Consider the following 23,308-nt stretch of genomic DNA (forward strand, 5'->3'; position numbering starts at 1 on the left):
GAATACAACAGAAATTCACTCTTGGAGCTACTATCATCGTTCTCATGAGTATGTCAGGAAAGGTGACCCCTGTGATCAAAAACTGAGGTGTTCTTTACGGTTTTATAACAAGGGCACAGTGGAAGAGCAATCAAGAGGAGAGGGGAGCTCCTAAAGATTGAGCAGCTAGGACCACGTGAGATATACTCAGGTTGTCATGGAAGCCTTGGGATTCATGGCTGAGGAATGTGTATGGCCCAGGGCAGTCTGGAGCATCAGAAGAGTGGGCCAGGCATCTATTGTACTGTGACAAAGGGTTGATCATAAGGAACAGTCACAAAGAAAGGGGCTGGAAATTGGATGGAATTAGCTAAAGAATGTCTAGGGACTGTGAAATCAAGAGCAATAGAGGTGCAGTTTTTTTTTCCCCCAGAACAGAAGAAAGAAAAGGTGTCAAAAGGATGGAAAGGAGGTGTCAAGTGGAGTTGATGAGAAATGAAGAAGCATGAGCGTTAGCCCGTGCTGGAGAGAAGGGCTAGCAGGGTATGAGGGATAAAGAGAAGAGGGAGGAATGTGTCCTCTTTTGAGTACTACTCAAGAGAGAAGAGGTGGCCAAGGCTAAAGGATATAGGCACACCATCAAAGACAGTGGGATTGTGGGATGACCCTTGTCCTCTGCAAACAGAAGGAGGAGGAGGAGGAGGAGGAGGAGGAGGAGGAGGAGGAGGAGGAGGAGGAGAGGGGAAGAGGGGAAAGAAGGTGGAAGAGGGGGAAGAGAGGGAAGAGGGGGAAGAGGGAGGAAAGGGGGAAGAAGAGGGAAAAAAGAAGAGGGAGAAAATGAGAAGATAAAGGGCTTCTTGTCATTCATGCTCAGAGACCTGGGGTTTTCTTGGAGAGTTTAAGAAACAAAGCCCTTGGTTCAGAAGGCGAGGATGTTGTGACTTGACAACAGCTAGGGGCTTGGCTTCCTGAAGGCTGGCCACCATCTATCGGACAGTATAGAGAAGAAGCAGAATTTGGTGAAACCTATTCTAAGCAACTTCTGAATCATCTTCCAACTCAGTGTTTCTATAAGAGTCACCCAACCAGAACATTGTCGTGTTCACTGGCATTTCCAGAACAATGTCTAGTATACAGCAAGAACTCGAAACATAGCTGAGTTAGCGCATGAATGAACACTTAAATGAGCCTCCTTCTAAATAAACACATAAAACCTTCTAGTTGGAATCACAGGTTTTAATGTAGAATCAGCTTAACAAATTTAGGAGATCACAAATACTTTATAAAAACCTTGAAATTTAATATAATGTTTTCACTCAGGGTAATACAAGCCAATCCAGATAACTCAATTCAGAGTGGATATTTTGTAACAAAATATTTCCTGTGGCTAACTCTGTTCAATTGTCCAAGAGGGTTTTCTGAAGTGAGAAAGAGTATATCATTCTGGTTTATGTTTAGATTTTTGCCACTATAAGTGGAGTGTGTCCTTAACCTTCTGTCATGTTCACTCCCACACCCTCCCAGATGCCTCTGCTTAAGGGTCCTGAGGACATTTGCCGCTGATTAAAGAGAAGAGAAAAAGAATAAGACTTTCTTTTTAAAAACATAAGTTAACTGGAGACAGAGCACACTGTACCTGCAGGACAATGTAGGTACATGAGGTTGCTGATGTAATGGGTCCCTGTTGAACCTGCCCATTCATTACCTGCGTGGAAAACTTTATTTTTTCCATTAGTGATTCCAGAAGAGCTGGCCTCCATTTTTATTGACCGTCTGCCTGGTGGGAGTGAGGAATGCCTGACCACAGGCAGGCGACGACGTGACCCTGGGCGGCTTGCCACACTTCGCCGTTGATGGATTTGCAAGCGCTTTTCAGCCCCATGAATAGATAAACTTAAACCTGCAATGAAAAAATTGCACCGTTAACTGAAGAGGTCAGCTTGAGAATGGCTAAAACACAAATTTATATTCTGGCATGGACTCCAGAGAACACCAGCAACCATTCCTATGGTTTGCGGGTCATGTTAGAATCATAATTTTTCACATTTTCTGGGCAGTGATTCATTCAGAAGGGGGCATCCTCAGTTATCATGACAAGAATCCTACAAATGGGAATTATATAGTCATATATTAAACACAACCAGATTCTTTCTAAACTCCTGGGAGCACATGTGTGTTTCTCATGGAGCTTTGAGTTTTAGAAACTGCTGCTCAGTATCTGGAGTGTTAGTAACAATTAAAGAACATTTTTCACGGGACTCACAGAGGGGCCAGAATTGGTTATTGAATAGCCTGGAAAACCAAGAATTCCAGTTCCAAACATTAATTTTTAAAAACACTCACTGGTTACCAATGGAGGTGGCTAAAATATTGCTATTATTCAGAAAACTGTAAAGGGGAAAGAAAGCAAACACTTATCCTGTCTTTCCTATACTAGCACATTTCAAGGTAGCCAAATGGTTGATAAAAGAAAGCTCTTTGTGAGAGAACAGCTAAATAGTGATGCAGTACAGTTTTGTGTTTCTACAGCATTAAGTGTCTCATGCTGGCAGTGCTGGCCAGACAATCTATGGATTAAACTTATGTAATCCGTAAAGGAAGGATAACCTCCCATTTGTGTCCATCCATTGGAAGGTAAGGGGTTCTCATGAGAGCTCACAAGCATCTGCTCTGGACTTCTATACCTCTACCTCCTTATAAATTGCTTAGGATGAGTTTGTGCCCAAGATCTGGTTTCTAAACCCATGATACTGTGAGTCTGAGTATTGGTCTTTGAAGTATCACTCAAGTTAGGATTGCCATGCTAGCTGGACCCTTGAGAGATAGCTTGGCAGGTTTGCTGTGTCAGTGAATACCATGCTGAGGCGCCTAAGAACACAGACACGTGTGAACCTTCTTATCCCTCATGTGTGTCTCTAGGGCTATAACTGGCATACTATCATTCTTCTCTCCACTGTCTTCTATCACATCACTCTTGGTTCCACATCATCACAGAGTGCAGCCTGAGTGTCTCTACACTCAGAAGACTCCAGCAGAATCCGGACCAATTTTTTAGATGACAAAAGAAGCGATGGGAGAGAGACATTTTTCAGTCAACATTAAATAGTGCGCACAGGTTCAGGTTGAAATTATTAAACAAACCACTCTCTACTTATTTTACTTTTTATGGCAGCTGTTGGGCTAAATAAAGGGAACAGGATTGTGGCTCAAGGTGGTGCTCCTAGATGTTACATAAGATCCCTTGAAGAAGTGTAAAGTGACATAAAGGGGAATAAAAATTACAACGTAGAAAAAGGTGGCATAGGTACTTGAAACTGTTGGATCCGGTGCTTTAAAATTGTAATAACTTAGATCATGGGGAGCTTGTTAAAAATAAATGCTCTCTGAGTAGTTTCAATAGAGCATAGTTCTGAGAAAGGGAAATGTGTCATGGTGGAATTTTGGAAGAGTTCCCAATGCTGAAACAAACCCATAACAATCCTCCTCCAAAGTAGGAGTCCTTAGAGGTGCAGAACAAGAGGTTGGCACATGAAATCTCTCCTTGTACAAGGGCCAATGGGTGCAAGAGAGATGCGAGTAAACATCTAGTTTGAGAAGAACAAATGCACTGCAAACATTTGAAAATGCTGATGAGTGTAAAAGATCATGACATCATATCTTTAGAGATGAATTAATCATCACTTAATAAATCACATCATCTAATTGGCTTCTAATTACTTTAGAAAAAAAGACAACATGGACTAATACCTAAATATCAGGTATGCTTCTAGACATTGATTATCATCTCATTAATGTTCCACCACAAATGTACAACATACACATACACACATGCATACATACACATACAAATGCAGGGGGAGGTGTTGATTCCCTAATTGATTCTTGATTGTGTCAATGAAGGAGGTGGAAGCCAATTGCTAGGTGAAGGGGAAAAGGTGGGACCTCCAGGGCCCAGGAGGGAAAGAAGGAACACAGAAGAAAGGTTCAGGCCAGGCTTTGGAGCAAGGAGGAAGCTGCAGACATGTAGGTCTTGGGGCTCATAGAGTTTGTAGCCTCCACCATGAGCAGGGGTCAAGGAAGATGGAGAAAACTAGTTGATAAGATTAGGGCAGAAAATTCTTTGCTGAGCCATTGAGTTATCTGACTAGTTTTAAAAGAATAAAACTGTCTAGTGGTTTCCATCCACAGAGCTAATGTGGACAGGGAGAGAAATAGAGTAGCTGTTGGCTTGGAGAGGCTAGCGGTGAGGGGCTTGGGGAGTGATCACAGTTCCCAGGGTGAAAACAGCCAACTGACCTTGGTGGAGCTGCGTGAGACCAGCAATGTGATCTCAGAGGTAAGCCAAGAGCACGGCCCCAGGAAAAGAAGCATGTTTCTAAAATTGCATGCAAAATACAAACATATATACAAACACACACACACACACACACATATATATATACAGAAAGGCACAAACACACACACAATACATATATACATACACATGCATCCATACATCCACTCCCCACCCCCCTACACACACATATGCAGGAATACATATTTTACAGATAGGAAAGCTGAGGCTCATGAGCTTACTTGTCCAAGTTCACACAGAGTGTGATTCTGTTCTTTTCAATTGTGCCAATAATGGCTTAATAAAAAGGACTGTTTTAAGCATGCAGTGGTCCTGAGAACTTGAGGTCTATTTTGGTAGAAACCAAAACAACAACAACATTTCCCTGACCCAAGCCACCATCATGCTAAAATGGCCTCCTTGCTGTTGACTACAAATACCTTCATGGTTGATAATCAGCTGGTCCTGTCTCTTCCACTTGAAGCCTTTCAATTCCTCTCATCACACCAGTGAGCCTTTTATCATACAACACCCTTAAGCTCTGGTTCATCTTCTGGACCACCAACCTCTCATTTCTCCAAGTACATCACATATCTAGTAGCAAGAAACCTGTTTTTCACTTGTTTGAGTCTTTCCTTGGCTATGAACAAAGTACTTTCCATATAACAGATGGAGGTTGATGGTTCCCTCTTTCCAGCCCATTTTCCTCTGTATGTTGCTCTCTACATGATACAATCTTTTGGTCCCAGATGACATAAAGAGTCAAGAGCTATTTAATGGAATGACTAGTTTCTGACTAAGCACTTTCTGTTTCATTATATCACCACAATCCTTCCTAGGCTACTGTGGCCTACAACTTAGCTGTCTACCTCAGCTTCATCAGAAGCCTTCCTTTTCCTATTAAATGGGAAGATAAGGTCCAAAGCATGTAACTTTTCTCTTCTCTCTCCTGCCTTTCAAATGTAAAACTGTTTTTACAAAAATACTTCTTCCTCAGAGCTATCATTTAGCTTGATAAAGGACCCAAAGCCAGAACTCCTAGAAACATCTTAGAATTGAATTGAAGGGAAATACAATAGAAGTTTAAATACAGGTGCTTGAATCAGAATTTCTGGGCGCAAATCGTAGTCATACTTACCTAGGGCAAATGATCTGACAGCTTTGTTTTGGTTTTTGTTGTTATTTGTTTAAACTTATATTCTCAGCCAAGAAGTAGGGTTGAGCATAAGGTTGCTATGAGATTGAGTCAATGCCTAGAAGTAGGGGCAGATACACAGTAGGTTCTCAGTTTTGGCTAGCCATCTCCATTTGTCAATGGCTTCTACCAATGGCTTCTACCTAATCTTAGTTCTGGTTTCTCAGCTCTATCATCTTGCCTATGCTCATCTGTTTTTAAGTTCTTGCTTTGACTTCTATGACATTTAAACATTTTGTCTACCTCTTACTTTTATTATTATTATTTTTTTTTACTTTTTATTTTTTCAGAGCTGAGGACCCAGGGTCTTGTGCTTGCTAGGCAAGTGCTCTACCACTGAGCTAAATCCCCAACCCCTACCTCTTACTTTTAAATCCTCATTATACATTCTATTCCCAGAGGTAGGAGTACTCAGTTTCTAAAGTGCTGGAGCCAATCACTACAATACCAGCAATCTGAAATAATAGCTGCTTAACGTCTCATAGTTCTAGAAGCCCTAAGTCTGAAATCAAGGTGTTGGCAGGGGCGTATTTGTTCTCAAAGTTTTGGAGGAGAATGGATTCCCTGCCTCCTTCAGCTTCTTGTCATGCTGGTATTACAGTGATCCTGGCTCTGTGGCCATATCTCGCAAATCTTTCATCTCTGGAGCCACATAGCCTTCTACAGTTGTCTAGTTTACCTCCTCTTAGAAGATATTTGTGATAATGCTTAGATAGTTTTCATAATCTCCCACCTTAAAACTTGTACCATAATTCCATGTGCAAAGATTCTTTCCAAAGAATAGTTACAAATCCAAGAATGTTGATTCAGGCATGTATTTATTACCCTACCATACTGGTCATATCTCATGGTCTGCCTTGGGGTTCTCATCTTTCTATATCCTTGGGAATGTTTGGGGTGCCCAGCTAACCTGATGTACTCCATGCCTCTATACCTCTGTGTGTGCAGATCCCACAAAAACCCTGCTTTGTCTGGCTCCTGAACTTCAAGCTTCCATTTCCTCTTTTGTCTGTATATAAAAGGACGACTGATAATTTTTGAGTTATTCTTGTACCCAGCCATATTACTGAAAGTGTTTATCAGCTGTAGAAGTTCTCTGGTAGAATTTTGGAGGTATCTTATGTATACTATCATAGCATCTGAATGTAATGATACTTTGATTTCTTCCTTTCTGGTTTGTATCCCCTTGATCTCTTTAAGTAGTCTTATTGTTCCAGCTAGAAGTTCAAGAACTATACTAAATAGATATGGAGAGAGTAGACAGCCTTGTCTTTTTTCTGAATTGCTTTGAGTTTATCTCCATTTTACTTGACATTAACTATAAGCTAACTATAATTGCCTTTATTATGTTTAGATATGTCCCTTGTATCCATAATCTTTCCAAGAATTATCATGAAGGGATGTTGGAGTTTGTCAAAGTTTTTGCTTTTCTTTTTCCTTTTTGTTTTTGTTTTGTTTTTGTTTTTTAACACTTTTTTCTTTTAGTGTGTTTCTATGATGGATTATATTCTGCATATCTGGGATCAAGGATACTTGATCATGGTAGATGATCTTTTTGATGTGTTCTTAGAATTTTATTGAGTATTTTTGTACCAGTGTTTATAAGAGGAATGGATCTCTAATTCTTGATCTTTGTTGAATCTTTATGTAGTTTGGGTATCAGGATGTTTGAAGCCTCATAAAATGAATTTGGCAATATTTCTTCTTCTGCTTCTATTTTATGGGATAATTTGAGGAGTGTTGGTATTAGTTCTTCCTTGGAAGTATGGTAGAATTCTGCTCTAAAACTGTCTGGCCCTGTGTTTTTCTTGGTTGGGAGACTTTTAATGACTGCTTCTATTTTCATAGGGGCTATACATCTATTAAGTTGTCTATCTGTTCTTGATTTAACTCTGGTAAGTTGTATCTATACAATTACTGAGAACCCCCCCAGTACAGCTACAGATACACAGTAAGTATTTTATATATTGGTTTAAAGGGGTGAGGGCTCAGATATTCTTTGAGGTCCCCATATCATTTCATTACTTAAAAAAAAGAAGACTAAACCATATGGTTTTTCTCCCCCTCCATAAAATCAAACTCTTAAGAGATCGCTCCTTCTGGCCCCTCTCCAGGGAGCATTATTCCTGGAGGGAGGGTGTCTGAGAGAATGATTCGCTTTCATCTAAATGTCAGTCTGGTGATTCAGAAAAGCTGTGTGCCATTGGAACATCTGTAGCTCTGTCAATGTTTTACAACTTGCAGCAGTAGCAACTGTGTGTCACATCACCCTCTGTGTCCTTTCCTAGGTAAATTACTGTTCAAGACCCAGAGAATTCTGGTTTGAATGTCACAACCCAAGTACAAACCCAGGATTTACTTAGTCCCAATTAAAAAGATAACAATCTGCAAAGTAGGGCTATTTATTTTTAGGTTTCTCCTTAGATACAAAGCAGTCCCCAAACAGTGATCAAAGTGAGGTGAAAATATTTTTGTTCCCTCTCAGGCCTGGGTTAAGGTTTACGAATTCTGAGGAGCTTTGGTAACAACCCCCCCTTTTTTTTTATTTGGCTCAAAGAACACTTTTGTCAAAGATTTATAAAGTAGGCTGAGGCCCTCCTGTGATGTTTGGGAGGAGAAATGTCAAGCACAGAGTAGTATACTCAGAAAAGAGAACAGCTTGTGTGAGGTTAGTTTAGGCATGTCCCCATGAAAGGGCACAGAATTACTTGCCCCATCCGTGAAGTGACCTCAGGTGGACCTAGGGCAAACATATTCCCAGGAGTTTTGAGCACAATCAGAATTGGTGGTTAGCTAAAGTGGACACCTTCTAGGGAAGGTCTGCAATGGAAACCACTAGGTTCCCCTAGAGATCAGAAAGGTGGGTGTTCCTTGGGTGGAAGGATTAGCTGCAATGGTGTCAAACTCTAGCACAACAGGTTCTTGGGCATGCCCCCTCTTGTTTTCATTCTTTTCTCCCTGTATTCCAGGACTTTTTTTTTTCCTTTTGACAAATTGGTATCAGCATGTTACACTAATCTGCCAGTACCAACATATCAAAACCAAGAGGAACTTCTTGCCAAGATGTAGTCATTTGTCATTTTGTGGACAGTTATATGTCTCACTGTACATGAACATAGCATTTGAGCACTTTGGAAAGAGACCAAATCTTCTAAGGGCTGGATATATGTAATATAGTCAGATTTAACATTTGACTCAATGCCAGCATGAGGAAGCTATGGAACAAGACTGGATTAGAGCCTTGGTGGATGCTGAACCTATGTTCCTGGAATTCAAATAAAGTACTGCAGATGGGTTACTGGTGTTTTTGAAAATCTACCTTCAAAAATCTCTGTAGCCTTTTTATAACTTCTTCCTGGTGGCAGGGATAGATTGAAAGCTCCTTTCTTACCCCCTGCTTCAGAATTCTGCCAGAAGAACTTCATTTCAGGAAAATGTGGTGGTAGAGTAGATCATTGTCCCTAGCCCCTGACTTTACTCTGACATCTTGTCACTTATGAGCACTTCCTGGTAAAGAGAAAGAGTAGAGTCCTCCTTGGTTTGGGACTTGCCATTATGATTTGCTTTGTCCAGGTAGATAGTTGAGGATATGATAGAAAGCTGAGGTGTAAAATATGCTTCTGTGGTTTGGCCTTAGCTTCTTATGCTTCTGTTATCACTATGAAAAACACATTTATTTGGTAGTCATCAGTCCTAGGATGAAACACACAGAATACACTTGGCTTGACCACAGACACTAGCCAAGCTCCAGCAAGCAATGACTGGTCCCTTGAAGTCCCTTGTAGTCCCTTGCAAATCTAAAAGTCAAAATATTCTGGATGTCAACCACTGGGGTGTGGGGTAGGTGATACATAACAAAGACTGGCTGAATATGGCTTGCTAAAGAGCTCACAAAGGGAGAAACAAAAGAATACTGATGGTTATAGTTTACTCAGGAATGGTGACTTAAAAATAAGCACTCCCTTTCCTACCTCAAGTATTTTCTAGGACCCTATCTTACATACTCTAAATCAGCACATTCACACACACACACACACACACAACATATATATATATATATATATATATATATATATATATATATATATATATATATATATATATATATATATATATGCCCCCACCTCCTTTTCTGCCAGTCATCCCTCACTATCCTAAAAACACACATCCCTTCCTTGTGTCCCAATAGCACATGGTACATATCCACCTATATTAAAGTTTATCTATTGACGGTATGATTATCTACCTCTCTCTCCCCTGAACTCAGTACTCAGTACTCAGCTCTGTCTTATTTAGTGCTTATCATAATGTGTGGTTCACAGTCAACACTAATGTTGTTATGGATTGACTATAGAATGTTATACACTGGCTTGAGTTCTTAATGCCCGATTCTCCCTTTCTGGTACTGTTTTAAAGGCTATAGAGCCTGGGGCAGGTAAGGTATGGCTGACAAGAGCTAGTTCTTAGAAGATTCTGTCCCTGCTTCTGGCCTGTACTCAGTTTCCTGTCTGACACCTGGTGAATGAGCAGGCGCTTCACACTCCTGCTGCCGGGTGTGCAGCTGTTCTCTCTTACTTCCTTTCCACAAAGAACTGACATGCTCTGAGTGGTCAGTCAGAATAGGAATAGTCCTTCTCTCCCTAAAGTATCTTGATTACAGGTCTTGTGTCTTAATCACGGGGGCACAAAGCTACTCAGTTAAATGTAGACTCCTCTCAACAGGAGCATGAGGTGGGTATTGCAAGAGTGGAATATTGTAACTAACTTCTACAAGTCCTCTTATATTTCAAACCCTTGTTTGGCTGTTTTTTAAAGATGAGGTTTGCATAATCCCTAAAAGGGTGGTTGAGATATATGTTATATGTTTCAATATATACATATAAGATATATATATGTATATACACATATATATCTTACAAAGAGTTATTTGAAATTCTTCTTAAAATGATTCTATACATAGTCTAAAAGTCCAAATCACTATGTAGAAGAGAGAGCTGCCATATCTACTGTGTCATTTTTTTTTACATTAGCCAACAAATGGACTCAGTCCAAATGTCCCTAAATAGAATAATGATTTGAACATTGTGTGTGTGTGTGTGTGTGTGTGTGTGTGTGTGTGTGTGTGTGTTATTTGGCCATTAAAAGAAGAAAATTCTTGCTTGCAAGATATGTATCAACATGAATCATAATTCATTGCTGGTAGGAATAAGTGTTACAGTCACTTTGGAAGACACTGTATCAGATTCGCACAAAACTAAACATAATCTTACCACATGACCAGCAATCACACTCCTCTGTATTTAATCAAATAGTTGAAAAGATATACACACAAAAACCCAGAGATGAGTTTACAACAGCTTGACTCCCAGTTGTAAACCCTGGAAGGAACCAAGGTAGTCTTCAGTTGGAAAGTGGATATAAAAACCCACAGTACACCCATATTGCAATGCAATATTATTCAATGCTTAAAAAAAAAAAAAACAACAACTATCAACCCATAAAAAGAGATACAGGTGCCAGAAAAGACTGCACATTATTTCATTTTAGCCCCAATGACATTCTGGAAAATAAAAATTATTTACAGATGAGCAGCTGTCAGTGGTGGAGAGACAAATGGGCAGAACACAGGAGATGATAGGACAGTGAGCCTCCTCTGTACAATACCACCATGGTGGACACAGGTTATTATAGATTCATACAAATCCATAGAATGTGAAATGCCAAGAGTGGGCCTTATATATGGTACAGGTTTGAATTAATGAAATTCCCATGTAGCTTCATCAGTGTAATAAACTCTAGACAACATTCACTCAATCTTGCTAAGAATCCAAAACTGCCCTAAAGCCCAGTTTATTTTTTTCAGCATTGCTAACTGTTGGTGAGGAGACACAAGGGCCTCCCTGATACTGTTACTTCACAATTGGCAATTAGACAATTCAATAAAATTGCAAGAATTTCATGCTATATAGGAATGTTTCCATCTACAAATATTAATACTAATTAATTTCTAATTAACACTAAGTGTTATTTCCTGCTACTCGAAAACAGAATTCTAGCCCTTCTAAGATATATTATCTCAAAAATTATCAGGCATACTAAGATTTATGTATAAATATGTTTCATTAAAAAGTACTTATAGCATTAATATAATAAAGCTATATTGATTATTCTAATCATAGTGATATTGGAAACTTGGTACAAATCTGTTAATAAGTAAATAATTAAATACATTATGTTAGAATTCTGTTACCTGATTGAACCTTGACTATGAAGGTGTTAGACGTCTACACTTTTCAGTTTTGACTCTAATGGTTTGACTTTGTGCAAACCCAAAGCAGTCACTGAAAAATCCTTTTAGGATATTCTCAAATCCATGGGATCTTAAGATTTTGTCCTGTTCATTTGTTAATGTTTCATTCTCTGCTCTCAATGCTCTGGGCTTCCCACTTTGTCTTGCTCTATAGGAGTTAATTCATAGTATCTTTACATTCACATTTGGGGCTGCATTAAGAAGAGACAGAGATTTCTTGTAACCTCATGGACATTACAGAAACTTCCCTATGATCTATGGACTGAGGACAATGCCTCTCTCTTCAAAACACTATTGACTGAAACTATATATGCAGATATCAAAACTGTAACAACCACTCTAATTATAATGGTGTTATCCATAATTAAACCACTTAATAGGTAAATGTGTTTTAGTACACTTACATGTTTAATGCTATGTAGTAAGCATTGGTTATAAATAAACACTTAAGATAGGAAGATGTACAAATTCTTTCAATCTTCTATTTATTTATTTGGTGCATCCTAGTTGACTGCTTTTCTTAGATGGACATTGATTTGTAACTACTGAAGATTGCTAAAGTTCAAATAGAAAATTAGTATGGATGATATTTAAGAACATGGACTCAAAAGTTCTAAGTATATAATACTTTGAGGATACTCTTTTTGTGTGTGAGAGAGTTCTTCAATTGTTCACATACTGATTAAGAAAACACAGGTCAAGATCTTTCATTGTGACAAGCATTGAGGTTCGGGCTTTAAGAAACAGAATCCATGCCCTTAGACAGCTCACTGTCTGACAGAGGACATGCCCTTCCCCCTGCGCACACATGCACCCAACCACTGCAAAGAGCATCGGCATTGAATGTGACATGAAGGGAGACATCAGTACTTCCTGGACTGATAAAAAGGGAACCGCAAGGTCACTTCCTTAAGAAGCCAGTGAAGCATCTCTGTTTTCCTAAAATAGATGTAACCATTGAGCATGTTCCATAAGAGCATAGTCAAATAGCATTAAACCTCAAGCAGTCAAAGAAGAATAACTAAATAAGAATGAGGCAGTTGCTTCACCTGTGGAAATCCACACTTTCTTTGGAAGATGTGTACTGAGATTCTAAATTCCAGTTGCAGCTACTTATTAAACGACATCACCAAGTGAGCATAAGAAGATTATTCCTTAAAATCCTTGAACTCGACTTTACAGCTTGTCCTAGCAGTCAATAAAAGCTTTCTAGAAATGAAAGACAAAACAGTTTCCTCCCGGGAACATCAAATGATAGGCATTAACCTCCTAAAGGGATCAATGCTTTAGAGGATGTTAGTCATTTGAGCAAATGAATAACATTTAGTAAAAAGAACTTTATCATACAGAGGAATCTATTTATACCAATAATTGCTGAGCCTACAGCCTGCCAGGCCCCAGGACAAGTATCATAAAGACAGAATCTGTGTGTAAAGGAAAAGAATATTTTTGCAAGAAAGAAGGTTGTCAGGAGTAACTCTAGTAACAAGGCAGTGTCCTGTGTGTAAGGTAGAGCATAGGGAGACTGCACAGTCTCCAGTAGAGAGAAGAGCTGGCACACATTTTTAATGGCCAAAAATAAATATTTGGGGGATCATATGGTCTCTTTTGTTTCTATTTTCTCGCTCTGCTGCTGTAGCTCTCTTGGGCACTATATAACTGAATCTGCATATTAGGTTCTAATATGTGTTTTACTTGTAAAACCAAAGGGTAGCCTGGATTTAGTCCCAGAACTATGATTTGCTGACCCCTGAACTCAAAGGGTTGGAAGGAAAACCATAAGGGAAGACTTCCAGCAGGGTTGCTGCTGCGAGTGGCCTGCTGGGTAAGTTGTCATAGACACAGAAAGCAAGGATGTTCCCCAGAGTGAAAGTGTGTCATTCTGAAGGAACAGACCTCGTTCATAAAAGGAAGATGTATCCAGTTTCATACACATTGGAGATGTGTTACTAGGAAAATCAGCTGCTTAGACCTAAATCAATGGTCTTCTGTGATGAGATTTTTACATTTGCAACAAGTTCATAAATGGACCTGAAAGCTACACTGAGCATCATGCTCACGTGTTGGAAACAATGATAGCTAGGGTTGTATGAGCAAGGAACAGAGGGAATGTAGTATCATAAGACTCCAAATGACCTTGGGACTTGGCTGTAAGCACCAGCTCTTCTCTTAATTAATTATTTGAAAATAGTATACAAAGCAATGGGTTTACTATGGTATTTTCATAATGTTCCATTATACTTTCTTGCTATTTGTTCTCTCCGACTACCTTCTTGATTCCTAGCCTCATCTTGCTATCCCTTTTTCTGTCCCCAAATAGTCCTCCCTTCTGTTTTCATTTACCCCCACATACTCAAGGCTCCATCAGTTCCTAATAGCACCGTCCTGGTGATCCAAGCTTTTAACACACAGAACTTTAGGCAACCTGATACAAACTATGGGGGTACTCATAAAACTAAGAAGAGGGATGAAACAGTTTAATAAAGAAGTTCAGCTTCAGATATTCTGGGTTTATAGATCCCATGAAACATGGGGAAAAAAAAGTTTACCTATACTGATTACTCAGAAATAGATTCACCACATGATCCAGCTCTACTACTCTTGGGCATCCACCCAATCCTGCTGTTGACATACCTGCTCATCCATTTTCATTGCTGCTTTGTTCACAATAGTCAAGAAATGGAAGTGTTCTAGATGTTGATGAATAGATGAATTGATAATGAAAATGTGGTGCTTTTACTCAACAGGATAGTATCCAGCTATTAAGGAAACAAAAATTATGAAATTCACAGATGAATGGATGGGTGGAAAACAGTCATTCTGAGTGAGGTAACCCGGACCCCAAAAGATAAATGTCATGTGTTTTCTCATTTATAGATGCTAGTTTTGGATCTTTAGATATGCTATTTCACTTGGAATGCCTATAGAGGCCAAGAAATAAGTGATGGGGTATGGTAGGTAGGATAGAACAGAGGGGTGTAAAAGGGTAAAGGGGAATAATGGGACCAGAAGTGGCATGAAGATGTGAATGTAGTAGAGTAAACAACTAGATAAAGATAGCTAATGCTGAAGACCCTTTGAATAATTTTATGGACACCATTGCTGTAGATGCTCCCTAAAAATATACATGCACATGCATAAAACCAGTTTAAATGGAGTTACCCTATTAGTGGAGCAACAGTGCTCTTATAAGACACCACAGGCTAACAGAATAATCCCAGAAATTGGTTACCTATTTTGGAGTTGTTCACCAGTTAGATCCCATAGACTGTCATACATTATAAAATATTGCTAATACTCTTGATTGTCATTGCCTCTCCTCCACCTGCCACTGCCAAATGTAACAATAGAATGAATGGTTTTGCTGACGGTACCACATGCTTTTGTCTTGTTTTGTTTTGTTTTTCTTTCTGTTTCGTTTTGTTGAACATAATTTTTTTTCATAAAATATATTCTGATTATGGTTTCCACTCTGTCTAGATCTTCTACCCAGCTTCCCATCCATCCAACTCCATGACCTCTTTATCTGGAGAAAGTAAACAGACAAATAAAAACAAACAAACAAAACAAATAAAAAGAAAAAGTATAAGAAACACACACACACATAGAGAGAGAGAAGAGAGGGTGATAAAACACAAAATCAGAAACCACAATATACAATACAAGCAAAAAAAAAAAAAACCCAGTAAGATAAAAGCAAAATAAGACAAAAAATCAATATGAGACAAAAATTTACAAAAAATATCATTGAGTCAGTTTAAAAACAAACAAACAACAACAACAACAAACTTTTTATTGGTTCCCTGTGAACTTCACATCATACACCCCAATCCCACTCACCTCCCCCTCCTCTTGCCCTCACTCTCCACCCTTGCAAACTCCATGCTAACAGAGAAAAAAATCTTTGTGGAGGCTAAAGTGTGGGACAGTGTGTCCCACATTATACCCTTTTGTCCTTACTTCTTCACTTGAAAATGTTCATTACAGTGACTCATTGGTCTGGTATGAAGCCTCTGGCTTCTGCTATTTTATCAATACAGAAACCTCACTGAGAAGCCTCTAAGATATCCTGTTGTTACCCTGTGTCACAGAGATTCTGTAGTTCATGGGGTCTTTCTTGAACTGAGCTTACACATTCAGTTAAACCTCCATTACAAGCAGTTGTCAGTTGAAAGTAGCTTCTTGACACCACATACTTGAGTAGTAGAACATGGAGAAACCAAATGGATACTAACCATGAAGCTCCATGCCTACTGGCTGGCTTTCATAGTGCTGGAATTTGCTATGCAATCTATTGGAGGAAAAAAGTAGTCACCAGTCTAACCTAGAGGTAAACCTTACAAGCTGTAAGAATGACCAGCCAGCCAAAACATGCCCATGAGTGCAACTGTGGCATGAATGTCATGGCAGTAACCAACCACTTCCTGATTGTCATCAAGGCAAATTCCACAAGGTGAAACACATATTCCGTATCATTGTTGGGTAAAGAACCTGTGGCTAGACTGGATATAGGCCCTAGGGGAGAATGTACTACTATTATTCTAAGTGGCCATAGTATTAAGCCAACTCTTAATGACTTATTATTACACCATTATATTAGTGCACCTATTAACCTTTACTAAAGAGGCTTCCTTTGCTGTAGATAGTGATTAATACAGAAAAATTGATCAGGGTGCAGAGAATAAGAGACTATAGAATATTTGGATTCAAATGGGATATCTATATCACACCCTCTACTCCCAAGGCTAAGATAGGAGGAATAGATATAAACAGTGTAAGAGCCAGAGGTGTTAGATAACTACAATTAAACAGTGTTTTCCAGACACAACAGGACAGTTGAACATATAGACCTATGGTGGTTTTAACGGCATGCACAAGACCTAAGCAAGCTCAATCCAGACAAAATTTCAGTATTGGGGTTGGGGGGAGAGGTGAGTAGCTGAATAGTGACTGGCAATCGATAGCTACTTAGAGAGACAGAATCGGCATTCTTTAGTGTCAATCATGCTCTAGTAGGATGACCACAGACTCAATATATGGACATCACAAATTTGATGTTGTGAGTTAAGAAGAAGATGAAAAGGAGGAGGAGTAAGAAGAAAAGGAGGAGGAGGAAGAGGAGGAAGAGGAGGAGGAGGAGGAGGAGGAGGACAAAGTTACAACATTGGGTCATTAAAATGTCTGGAAATAGTTATGAGAAAGAGGTTGAGTATGGACAAGGCAAAAACATTATATGAATTTTAAAGAACTAGTAAAAATAAGGAAAGAAAAACAAAGTAATGAAAAATGTGTTTACCCAGTATGGCCATAAATAGAGGCATGAAGGTTAGAGATGTGTCTGGCTAGAGTTCATTGCCTAGAGATTAATGCTGAAGCTTTGAGAGAAGCCAGCTTTCTTAAGAAGAGAAACAAGATCACAGATAACATCTAGAGGACAATAGAAGGAGAAAAACCAAAATAATATCAATAATAGTCTGTGTTAAGATAGGCCAGGCATTGCACTAAGAGCATAAAATAAGTTCACTCATTTAATCATCGCATTAATCTGCATGCACATGCAGATGAATCCTTTATCCTCATTTACAGAGGAGAAAACTGAGGTACAAAGATTGTGAGTGCTGTCTTAAGTTGTGCAGTCCAATTTGACCCTAAGTAGTTTGGCCTGCTATATTGCTCTTGGCAGAAGAAAGGGGCCAATGAGAATGCATGCTAAAGCAGAATCAAAAACACTGAGAACTGAGAAGAGAAAGGGTTGAAGCAGACATAGCCAGCAATGTGTATCAGAATACAAAGGACTTAAGGTGATGAGGTAGGCATGACAGGAGGTGCGGTCAATTCAACCCATTGCGGTCATAGCACATCATGCACAGAACGGTTGCTCTTTTAGAATGCTGTAGTGCTAATCTCTGAGAATAAATGAATTCCACCTTGCATGGCAAGGGAAAGTTTCCAGGTTCGATTAAAGTGTTTGAGATGAAGAGATCACCCTCGGGTATAGAGTAGAGGGCAGTATCATGGTATGCAACCTTAATAGTAAAAGACCTTTATGACTGGGGTCAGAGAGATGCTTCCTAAAGGGAGAATGGGTCCTGAAGGAAAGAACAGAACAGCTCAACAAGCTGTCAAAGGTGACAACAGATTCTTCCCTCTGTCAGGAATAGAACTCTGCTAGAACTTTGTAGTTCAACAAGATATGTGCCTCACTTGCATCCACAGAACAGTAAGACGTTACAGCGGACACTGTAAACTTCTCAGTGTGAGACCATCCTTACTGCAGCAATGGGAAACAAATGCAAGTCTTCATTTCTTCTTAATGGCGTCCCTAGGCAGCATGACCTCCTATCCACCCCAGGCTGAGGTGGTCAGCCTCTTGAGGGGTCCTCGAAGGAGTGAGATGATGAAGTCAGCTCCCTCTGAACATCCTTAATCTATTTTTAATTTACTTAACTAACCAAAAAAATAAATGTTAGTTCTCAGGATCCTAGAAATTTATCAAAACCAACTCTAGAGTACAAGCCAGTAATTATTTACTGATTATAGCTCCGTGTTCATCCATAACATGGCAATTCAATTTTTAGCTGCACAATGCATCTCTGTGGACACTTGCTTTGATGTATGCTTGTAAAACAGGGACAAAGGGACATTAAATCACACAAAATCTGAAATGTAGCATTTAAATCCACTCTTTAATTAATAATGTTGTAGATTTATGTGATTTGAGTTATAAAATTGATCCTGACTCACCACAACACTCACATAATTAAATTTCTGATATAATTAATAATGAATAAAATCCTTCTGGCAGATAACTAGTGTGTTTTAAAGCTCATTTGAAATACCTTATTCTTTTAAAAAATTCACGTTCCATTTTCCTGAAACATTTATCTAAAATAATTTATACATCACCCTCTATTTATTTAGCAAGGGATTTGAGCTAGCTCAAGGCGAAGCATGGATCAACATGTTTTCATCCTATATTAGCTTTTTTGTTTTTTTGTTTTTTTGTTTTTGTTTTTTTTTTTGTTTGTTTGTTTTTTTGTTTTTTGGAGACAGGGTTTCTCTGTATAGCCCTGGCTGTCCTGGATCTCACTTTGTAGACCAGGCTGGCCTCAAACTCAAAAATCTGCCTGCCTCTGCCTCCCGAGTGCTGGGATTAAAGGCGTGCGCCACCACGTCCAGCTCTATATTAGCTTTTTGAAAACTGGTTTTTTACTACTGTCACACAGCATGGAAAACGTATCCCTAAGCTCAAATTTTGGTCCATCAGTGAGTCTCAGTGAGTGCCAATATTGTAGTCACGTGAACACTGGAAGTTGGATTAACTCATTTGTAAGTATGTCATCAGCAAAGGTGCAATGACGTGATCAAGACTTAAAAAACAAAACAAAACAAAACAAAAAGACACGAGGAAAAGAGAAAATAAGCACGGTGCTCTTGCATTTACTTCATCTCCTGACAAGCAGTACCAACCCCCAAATTCAATGGCATTAATTATTTGCCACAGTTGGCTTTACAAATGGTTAGGGGCTCTCAAAGGAAAACATTAGGAGTCTTTTTTTTTTCCCTTTTGGTACAGGTATAGAAAAGAAAGAACATAAGTGGAGTTCCCATGCACCACAGGCTCACTGATCAGCTGGGATGTAGCATCACAACATCTTGACTGAGTAGTCTACATGGAGGCTTCAGAGCTGAGGACATGACCTGGTCAGACTGCCTGCGTCCAGGTTCTCTTCCGATACCTTCTGTGTGCTTGCAATCAATGTCCAGGGGCTTCAAAGCTCCTTATCTAGGAACATGGAGAAACTGACAGTGCCTGCCTTCAAAACAGAGCAATCCCACTTAGGTAGTGAGAGGCACAAGAACAGGAAGTGCTCACAAGTGTAGAGCGACACTGTTGTGGAAGAAAACACGGGCATAGGTCATTTGCTGAAGGCTTAAGGTACTGATATGCCTCATTAGCATGGAGAGGCATTCCAGTAATCTCAGGTGCTAGCTGAACAGAAGTTGAAGAAAGGAAGAAAGAGAGTTGAACCTCTAATCTAACTAGGTTACATTAAGGTGACATTCTGCAGGGTTTGAGTTCTCCAGAAAGATCAGAGAAGGAGAAACTTGCTGGTAAAGGGAGTCCATTATTTTGTGCTGAGCTCAGAAGGCTATCCAGACAATGGTAGACTTAGGGGTTATTATTACTGATACCACTTTAAGAATAAGCAAACCAGCAGAAAGGAGGTAAAATAGTGGGTTTCATTCACTAAGTTCTGGAGTGATGGAACTGAAATCAGAGTCTTTGTAAAGACAAGAGACAATCTTGGAGCCCGTATCATAATGGAAGCGAATGTCTTCAGAGAGAACAGTCAGACTGAGAAACAGAAAAGTATTAAATGGCAGTGGCCACTGTGCTTTTCTGCTTGGTGGAAGTGTGTTTGACTCTAGAACTTCATGAATATGAACTGCTGCAGCCAGGAGGAAGCACACAGCTCACCTAACAGTCTCATTTTCCATGATGAGGGTAGGGAGGCACAGAACGGTTCAGTGGTGGTCCTAAAACTATATAATGTCAGTGATAGAATGAACACTAGGCTAAAATCAGACCCAGTCTCAGTGTTTTCTGTCACAGATTGATATGGCAAAATGGTAGAAAACTAATTTAAAAATCCTCTAACATCATAGAGTACATTGAGAAATATAGTCAACCAGTGCTTGGAGTACTTGCTGAAAGTGAGCTCTTATGAAAACCCATTGCCTAAAGGTGGACCAGACATATGTATACAGAGGTGTTTACATTGCTGAAGAGTGCACTGGACAGATGTATGTATAGGTGTGAATACTACCTAAGGGTGCACCAGACAGATGTATACATAGATAGGTATGTGCAGTGATAAGGGTGCCCCACACTGATATATGCATAGGTGTGCACTGCCTAAGAGTACACTGGACAGATGTATGCATAGGTGTGTGGGTATGAAGAAGGTGACTTCAGAGCTTGTGGCCACAAAGACTGTCTTTATGCCTGAGATGGGCTAAACACTCTCAAACCTACCACCCCAGCTGGAAATTGTATTAAACACATCACCATCTTTTACTGGAGGCTTGCATACAGGTGATGGCAGTGAGTCTCATTGGCAGTGACTTTAAACTTGTTCACCTCACAGAGCAAAGCCTCAGGAAGTGACAGAGAAGTCTTTGAAAATCTCAGAAGGGTTGAACCTAGGACACTCTTAATTCACTTGAAATGAAAATTAAGTTCTAACCTATGGAACTTCGTTATTTTATAATTAACTTCAGAATTGAAATGTTGTAATATATTTTGGATACTACAATAAATCCTAGTGATTAAGAGCAGACTCTCTGGGTTAACTAGCTCTGGGACCCTGCAGAGGACACCAAGAATGTTTTAGTTTCTTTATCTGCTAAATAGGGGTAAAGACAGGGTCTGCATCCTGGTAGTTATTATGAAGATGGAATGAGTCACACATTTTAAATAGCACCTTTCTCTAGAGAACACTCATTAACCACTGCTTCTTCCATGACTGAGATAAGACTTAGAGAATTTCATTTTGTCTTCCAAAAGCATTCATCCCATCTTGTTGAAGTGGTGTTCCATGCTTTTCAGTAGGTCATGACCTCTAATGTCATCTCCAACTTCCCAGTTTGTTCATCCCATGTTACCTACCCCTGAAAGTCTCTTTAAATCACCACACAGTATGTCCTAGCCATTTCACAGTTCCATAAACATATGTGTGTCACCCTTCCTGACTGTATTCTGTTCCCAGGCACCACTCTCACTCACTTAACATTCTCCACTCCTACAAAAGGAAGCTCAGACATCACCCCTGTGGAACTCCATCCTTGTGGGACCCATAACCATTCCACAGCTCCTTCCAAGACTCTTGCAGGCTCTCCTCCCTCCCCGATTTAGTGTACAGAAATAGCGTACAGACTTCTGTTTTTTTTTATCTTTTATTTATTAGGTATTTTCTTCATTTACATTTTCAATGTGGTGGTTGGCTTTAAACCACTAAGCTTTCGTGGTGTGCCTGGCACTGCTGTGAAAGCCAACCGCAACACTAATCAACAGCTCCTTCCCCAGGGATTCCTATCGCACAAAGAGAACACAATTAGACTCATACTCGAGTAGACATGTCTAACCTTTCGACACCACCATCATACAATATGTGTCTGCAAAATTCACTCGACTTGCACAACCGGGTTTACAAGAATAAGCTGCAAAATAATCTCATGGTGTTCAGACAAGGGCTATGATTTCATGTTAACAATAGAACAGCCCACAGCTGCGAGAGTTTACCCTCTCTACTAGAGCAGCTGGATCTACCCTGCAAGGCTCCAGGTTCTCTCTTACTCCTTTCCTGGAACACAATTACTGTGAAAAGGAGAAGAGTGGAGAGTAAACGGCTAAACTGACCACATAACAATGCATCCAGTATTTAGACGGCTCTGTTCCAGTGGGCTTGCTTCACTGGCAGAAATGCTAGCTGCCCTGGACATTTTTTGCAAAGTGAGATTTATGGTGGTCAACTCAATTTACTAACCCAAAGCAAACTTTACCCCTACTTTATCCCACCGTGAGTTCATCAGTCTGTTTAACAAACTTGCCTGGGATTGACACCCTGATAGAGGAGTGCAAGACAGATGTATCTCCCTTAGGAGTAGAACATTATACCTTCTTTGTGCCATGAGATTCCTCCCCAGGGATAAGTTCCTTAAGACACACTAACTCAAATCATACAAAGACCTTGCCAAGGGCTGAAGATTCAGAACTAAGTACTGACTGGCAAATCGAAGTCTGTGTCACTGAAACCGTAAAACCTAAGATTTATCCATCGTTGATTCTCTTCATTTAAAGAATTCGCATTCTCTAATGAAAGCAAATAAACCAGAAAAAAAAATCAGATGCTCCCCTCATTAAAAAATAAAACACAATAAAGCAAAGCAACCAACAGCCAAAGAACAGTACTCTCTAGGGAGACTGGGCCAGCGCTGCAAAAAGACAAGCACACTAACTTATTCTCATACCTATGCCTTTAGGAAACGTCAGGCAGAACCAGCTCAGCAAGAGCCCTAGTTGGCTCTAGGTTACTGAGGTCTGATTTAGCTGGGGTGGTAGTACAAACAACTTTCTGGTATTACTACCAGATATTCACACATAGATCTATTTAGAAACCAGCCCAAACTTCCTACTGTGTGTTGGGGTTCTCACTAAGAGACATTGGCTCTTGATAACAAACCACATACTGGAGGCAAAACTAATTTTAAATAGACTGGTGCCTGTCTGTGTTAAACACACCACCACCACCAAGCATGTATTATCTCATTGAACTCACTGGGCTGTGTTTCCTTAGGAGACAAGACTGAGTCATATTCAGCACTATTTCCTTAAGATGTTCAATTAAAGTGTCATAGATGGGTTAGGGAAATGGGTCAGCAGTTAAGAGCATTTGCTGTTTTTTCCAGAGGACCCAAGTTCAGATCC

The 23,308-nt window shown here is 39.7% G+C and overlaps 1 protein-coding gene across 9 annotated transcripts in view; it reads right to left on the bottom strand.

Moving 5' to 3' along the window:
* Nucleotides 1-23,308, bottom strand: part of Ano4 (anoctamin 4) — a 396,274-nt gene that overhangs the window by 198,634 nt on the left and 174,332 nt on the right. For all 9 annotated transcript variants that reach the window (XR_003948705.1, NR_102339.1, XM_006513757.4 and 6 more), the window contains one exon: nucleotides 1,685-1,879. Coding sequence is in view for 6 of the 9 variants with exons in the window: in XM_006513757.4 (XP_006513820.1) it covers nucleotides 1,685-1,879 (195 nt within the window). In the remaining 3 variants the exon portion in view is untranslated. The remainder of the gene's footprint in view (nucleotides 1-1,684; nucleotides 1,880-23,308) is intronic.

This window comes from Mus musculus, chromosome 10 (assembly GCF_000001635.26).
Source record: "Mus musculus strain C57BL/6J chromosome 10, GRCm38.p6 C57BL/6J".
NCBI lineage: Eukaryota > Metazoa > Chordata > Mammalia > Rodentia > Muridae > Mus > Mus musculus.